We start from the raw sequence: 6,219 nt of genomic DNA, 5'->3' as shown, positions 1-6,219 counted from the left end.
CGAGGGTCCGCTCATCGCTGCTCGCAGCTTTAATTATTATTATTATTCCAGGCAGAGAAACTGAAACTCGACACGCTCATTTGTGAAACTTTTCAATTTTTATGTTAATCATCTCCTCCTACAAAACAATGCCATACACAAGTGTCTGAAGGCAGGCAGAAATCTTGCATATTCTGTGTGTTTAAACGCCATCAGATTGCATATGCGCAGCAAACTGCTCTGGATAAACTGGCTTAATGAGAAAATGTTTTTGAATGGGGATGATAGTGTGTTGCCAGGTCTTTACGACTCATCATCACCGGGTGTAACAACCTTCAGGAGAGCACAGCATGCAGACCATCATTTATCTCCATTTTTGTCCCCATTCTAAGCACTGACGTGCAAGATGATGTGTTTTTAGAATAGTGTTTTTAACCACAATGATGAAATCTGCAGTATTGAATGGGTAAAACTATAATTTTCCTAAAAATCTCCATCCATACTGAAATCCCGAAACAATGCCAAAACAGCTTAATCTCAACACAAAAAGGCAACTACAGCTTATTGTTGGAATGCTGTTAAGCATTCCAACTATTGTTATCCTGTTTCTTTATTGTTGGAATGCTGTTAAGCATTCCAACTATTCTTCGAATCTTTATTCAACTTCTTCTATTTCTTCCGTCGCACCGCTTCTCCTCCATTTTTTAAGCTACAGAAACCGTTCAACTATTAAAATGTGCAGCTCTTTCACCAGAGGGGTGCTATGACTTTTAATATTTCTAACCTTTAAACTTTTTGAATTATTAAGCTTTTTATTTTCAATGAGATCTCTATGGAGAATATTTTCAAATGGCTTCAGGCACACAGGTGTTCGCGATTGAGCCAATTAGTGATGTTGATAAACACACAGACTCAGACACACGCGCACATACACTCCTCTCTCTCTCTCTCTCTGTGTCTCTCATACAGTCATTCAGGTCTTAGGGATCTTCAGAGGTCTTTCCCCCCCTCCACAACACACACACACACACCCCATTTTAAAATAAAAGCCGCACACACATGATTTGTTGCAGCTGTGTGTACGTGTTGCATCTCGGCCAATCAGATATGAGGATTCTGATAAGTTTCCTGATTCGAGTGACATTTACACACACCGCGACACAAGAGGGAGAGACGAGGAAAGACATGGCAGAGCAGGACAACAGTCATGTAAGCTGTAAAAGATAAAACATTGGACAATCTCCAAATGAGAAAGTTTGCCAGAGATATCAGAGCCTCTCTCTCTCTCACAAATTCTCTTCTCTCTCTCTCTCTCACTAATTCTTTCTTCTCTCTCTCTCTCCCTGTCTATGTCTCTCTCTCATACAGTCATTCACAGTCTTTTATTTGAATGGGATCTCTATGGAGAATATTTTCAAATCCTCTTAAACTTCTTCAACTTTCAAATCCTTCAACTTCCTCATACTTTTAGCTACAGACACCATTTCAACTTTCAAATGTTGAGAAAACCCTCAACTATTGCTGACATGATTCAGCTTTTTGATATCTTTTAAACTTTTTGAACTGCAGCAATTTAACTTTTATGATTTTTCAGCCCTTTTCTGACTTTATAATGGGTGTGTATTGCGCAGCTTAGAGTGCGTGATGTCACCGCTAGAGTGAAGAGCAGCTTGAGATTCTTGTGAAAAAAACATTTGTATTTTGCCACTGTCTCCACAATCTTCACTCTTCATGCATAATTTCTGGATGTAGAAGTAGCTAATATTGTCCTTGTCGTAGAAAAATTACTGTAGAATCCCACATATTTCCACATTTGACACAGAAGCCGTTAATTGAGAGGAAAACTAACTTTCTGCTCCATAGAGACCAATGTTAAATTTTACTTCAAAAACATCTTCCACAGAACACGGTACCCCATTTCTAGATCGCCAGTTAAGCCACATTTGTTACACTACAGACACAATTTTTACAGGATCTGTTCTTCAACTCATTCTTCCCCTCAATTAATAATATCGGAGCAATAGGAGCTACGGTTATGGGAGTTTTGATGATTTCTTTGAGAGGTGTTTCCCTGTTTTATCTCCATGAAATGGCTTCAGGCACACAGGTGTTTGCGATTGAGCCAATTAGTGATGTTGATAAACACACAGACTCACAGACACACGCGCACATACACTCCTCTCCCTATCTCTCTCTGTGTCTCTCATACAGTCATACACTGCTAATATTTCTAGTATTACCACTACTACTACAACTTTTGCTGTTGCTACTATTACTACCACTGCTACTGCTATTACTGCTACCATAAATATTGTTACTACCACTACTGCTATTACTACCACTACCACTACTATTATTACTGATACCACAACTGCTAATACTGCTATTCCTGCTACTACCAGTACTAATAACCAGTACTAATACTACTACAGCTATTAGTATGACTGCTGATACTACTACTTCTTCTAATTACAAATACTTCGACGACAACTTCTACTACTACTGCTACTACAAATATCACTACTGCTACAACAAGTACTTATTCAAATGCTACTCATACTTATACTGCGAATAATACTTCTACTACTACTACAACAAATATCACTACTGCTGGAATTCTTTTAAGCTACAGAAACCGTTAGAATATCAAAATGTTCAGCTCTTTCAGGAGAGGGGTGATATAACTTCATATTTGTAATCTTTTTGGATTATTCAGCTTTTTGCAATTTTTTTAAAATTGGATATCTATTTTCAGCAATGTTTTTGAGATTCATTTCAGCATTCCAACGCATTTTCAGCAGGAAATGCATTTTCTAGTTCTAAATCACATCCTTTCCTCTCCGCCTTGGACTCTGTTCATACTAGATCATACACAAAACACAAAACCAGTCTACAGAGTGGCTATTTGTAAATGCCAGCTAAGCAAGTGTGACTGGCCAAAACTGAGAGAAAGGGATGAGTTTCTAAAATGAGATGGGTTAGTAATGTTAGAGGAACATGGATGATTCACTCAGCAAGTACGCTGTATACTGGTCTGTGTTGTCAAAAACAGCCATTCCTGTGTGTCTGGGATTACCAGAAAGTTCTATTGATAGAATAATGTGCGTCCTACAGCCATCAGCCATTCTTGTGCGTTCAGCAGTAATTAGCATACTCACAGGTTTGGTCTTGTCTCCAAAGAAGTGAATGGTTGAGTAGTTGTCCTCAACAAAACCCAGACAGAATCTCTTATCCCAACCATCAGGAAACACATCAAAGCTGATCTGGCCCCCTGCAGATAAACAAAGGCAGAGAGACAGGGAGAGATGATGTGGACAGTTTACATGACACCGACAAAGAAACGGAGAGATGATGTGGACAGTTTACATGACACTGACAAAGAAAGGGCCACAGCTGAACTGGTGTCTCATACTGCCAGAGGTCGGCACAGTTGTGAAGCTGCTACGGTGCTGTGTTCCTTGCAGACTGAACACAGGTTCACTATAAATACGAACACTGTATAATTGTCATGAATACAGTTGGCTTACCGATTGAAAATGACAATCCTTTTCCTTTGAACTCTTCCTTTAATATGGACACAAATTTCTCTCTGATTTTCTCTTTCTGAAAGAAGCAAAAAAAGACTAGATCTCACAGGCCTGCATATTTTTTGTCCGTCCAACTCTGAAACGATTTAGCTGTTAATGAAGTCCACAAATAGAAAAAACATCCACATTTGTATTTTGAGGGTGTACACCTGGTGGCAGTGTAATGATCAAAGGTAAATAGAAAAAACACAATATCTGACAAGTTAGCACATTAAATGACGTTTTGTCAAAACAAAGATCAAACAGTTGCCTAATTGCAGATCAATCAGACAAAAAGGAACAATGTTTCTTTGGAGTCAACTTTGTGGCCACCTGACCCGCTCTACAGCCACCCATTAATTTCCTATCGGCTTGAGCCTGCTGATGTGTGTACTACCTGATCTAACTCGTAGAACTCAATCCTTTCTTCTTGTGTACAGCTGCGTCCAATGGGGGAGATGTTCAACATGCCGTTACGAAATTCAATGAATGTCCCCCTGTGAAACATAAAACATAACCATTTAGTCTCCCTAACGCTAAATCAGATCGTTACTATCAATTACTATTTACATTTTCATGGCTTCCCAGCACCCTTCAATTCCCAGTGCATCCGAACAACAGGACCCAAAAACAAATTAATAATGACATCGTGACTCTGATATGACTGTACCTCTTCTTAGGCAGTTTGATCTTGGCCATGTAGTTGAGACAGAAGTTAATGAAATCTTGGAGTAGCTCTTCTCCCATATGGGCCTGGATGGACTGACAACAGCAAGCAAACAAAGTAACCCTGGGGCCTGTTGTACATGGTAACTCCATCATATGCAGGCTTTTGTTTCACAAAATCAAGATTAGGATGGCAAATCATTTGAATCTGTCATACAAAATCTTTGACAATACAGGCTTACAACCATTCACCAAAAAGAAGATGTGCTTTGGTCACATTACGTCAATCTTACCTGGATAGAGAGTAACTGTCCATTCTTATAGGCCACAAGACCGTTCTCAGCAAACACGTAGTCCACTTTCTGGATCACTGCACACATAACATCCAGGAAAACGGAGAGTCAAACTAACAACATATTTGATAATATATCAAATATGTAGTTTGTTTGATATATATATATATATATATATATATATATATATATATATATATATCGAACTACAATAGAGGAACCTATGTGCGTTTCACCGTCATTTCCCAGCTGCTCTTCGATCTTACAGAGGTCCGACCCTCCTACCACTCCGACTCCAACTCGAGTCCTGAGCTTCTCGAGGAACTCTGCCATGTTTGGAGTCACACGCTGAAAAACACACAACACTCTCCAATTTGGTACGGATAGCCTTAAGACATTGATGATGAACCATCATGAATATTGTGCGCTTTCGTTGAACGCTGTTGCCGTGGAGATGCATCGTATTCATGAAAAAGGAAGCTGATGGTTGAGTGTGTTGGGATGCTCAAAAACTCATGAAACTTTGTACATGTGTCGTAGGTCATAGGAAGACATAGTGTATATGGTTTTTTGGCTTGTCCGTTTTAAATTGCCTCTATAGCGCCCCCTACAAGATTTAAAAACAGCAGCCCCAGCGCTACGTTTCAGCTACATATATGAAAGTTGGTAAGCACATGTATCCTATGGAGACTTAAAAATAAATCTCTTGAGACCATGCTCTAAACCCGACCGGAAGTCGGCCATTTTGATATTTGTGTCATTTTTCCATCGATTTTGGCCTATTTCTAGTCGCTATACTTTAACGAACTCCTCCTAGGGACTTCATCAGATCCACTTTAAATTTTGCCAGTACCATGTCAAGACCATTGTGATTAAAAGTTACTCAAAGATTTACATTTGACGGAATCGTTTAGCCGTAGCGGGCGATTACTTTATGTGATTCCTCATGAAAAAAGCTGATGTAACTCAGCTGCACTTGTTCCAAAGGTCCCAAACTTCTCATGCTTGATACCACTCACGGCCTGAGGATGTCTACAAGCTTATTTTCACTAGTACTCACAGCGCCACCTGCTGGCGAAAGGAAATTTGCGTTTTCTGACAAACTGCATCCCATTTACGTGACTTTTACACAACGCGGTTCACGCTTGACACAGAGCAACACGACGCACGCGTTCTGTAGCGCCAGGCAGAGGACGCAGGAAGCGTCAGACTGTTTGCAAAGCGTCAATTCCGGCACCAGGCGGTCCACGCGGGATTAAACACGTCTCGCTCGCGGACGCGCAGGCCGGAGTCCCGCCGGAACGCCGACGCTCACGTGGCGAGGGCCCGTTCATCGCTGCTCGCAGCTTTAATTAGGGCCCGAGCACCGACGTAGTCGGAGCGGAGGACCTATTGAAACCGTAATGTTTATTATTATTATTCTTATTATTATTTTATGTGTTTCGTCGCAAAAAGGAGGTGCTTGGGATATTGGGAAGTTTGTGAAATTTGGCAAGCAAGCCAGAATTTGCGAAAATTGCAGTCTGATTGGGGTGCCCAGCTGCGGTATGAAATATTGGCTCGCTAGCGCCCCCTATTGAGTAGCCCCAACATCAGGTTTCACCCAGCTGTATGAAAGTTGGTAGGTATGTGGAACGTGATGAGACGCACAAAAAATCCTCTTGGCCGTTTTCTCTAAACCAAACAGGAAGTCGGCCATTTTTGCTTTTATGACG

General features: G+C 40.6%; 1 protein-coding gene across 1 annotated transcript; it reads right to left on the bottom strand.

Moving 5' to 3' along the window:
* Window positions 1-2,966: 2,966 nt before the first annotated feature.
* Window positions 2,967-5,830, bottom strand: LOC306776006 (phosphomannomutase 2-like; the record flags this gene model as incomplete). Its single annotated transcript, XM_079266598.1, has 6 exons — window positions 4,741-5,830; window positions 4,505-4,581; window positions 4,216-4,307; window positions 3,943-4,042; window positions 3,507-3,582; window positions 2,967-3,250 (listed from the first exon to the last, which is right to left on the bottom strand). Exons 1-6 carry the CDS (start codon window positions 4,835-4,837, stop codon window positions 2,967-2,969), a joined length of 726 nt encoding a protein of 241 aa, XP_079122724.1. The 5' UTR covers window positions 4,838-5,830.
* Window positions 5,831-6,219: the final 389 nt, after the last annotated feature.

This window comes from Melanostigma gelatinosum (assembly GCF_949748355.1).
Source record: "Melanostigma gelatinosum genome assembly, chromosome: 4".
Taxonomy (NCBI): Eukaryota; Metazoa; Chordata; class Actinopteri; order Perciformes; family Zoarcidae; genus Melanostigma; species Melanostigma gelatinosum.
This window is presented reverse-complemented; position numbering and strand designations above follow the sequence as displayed.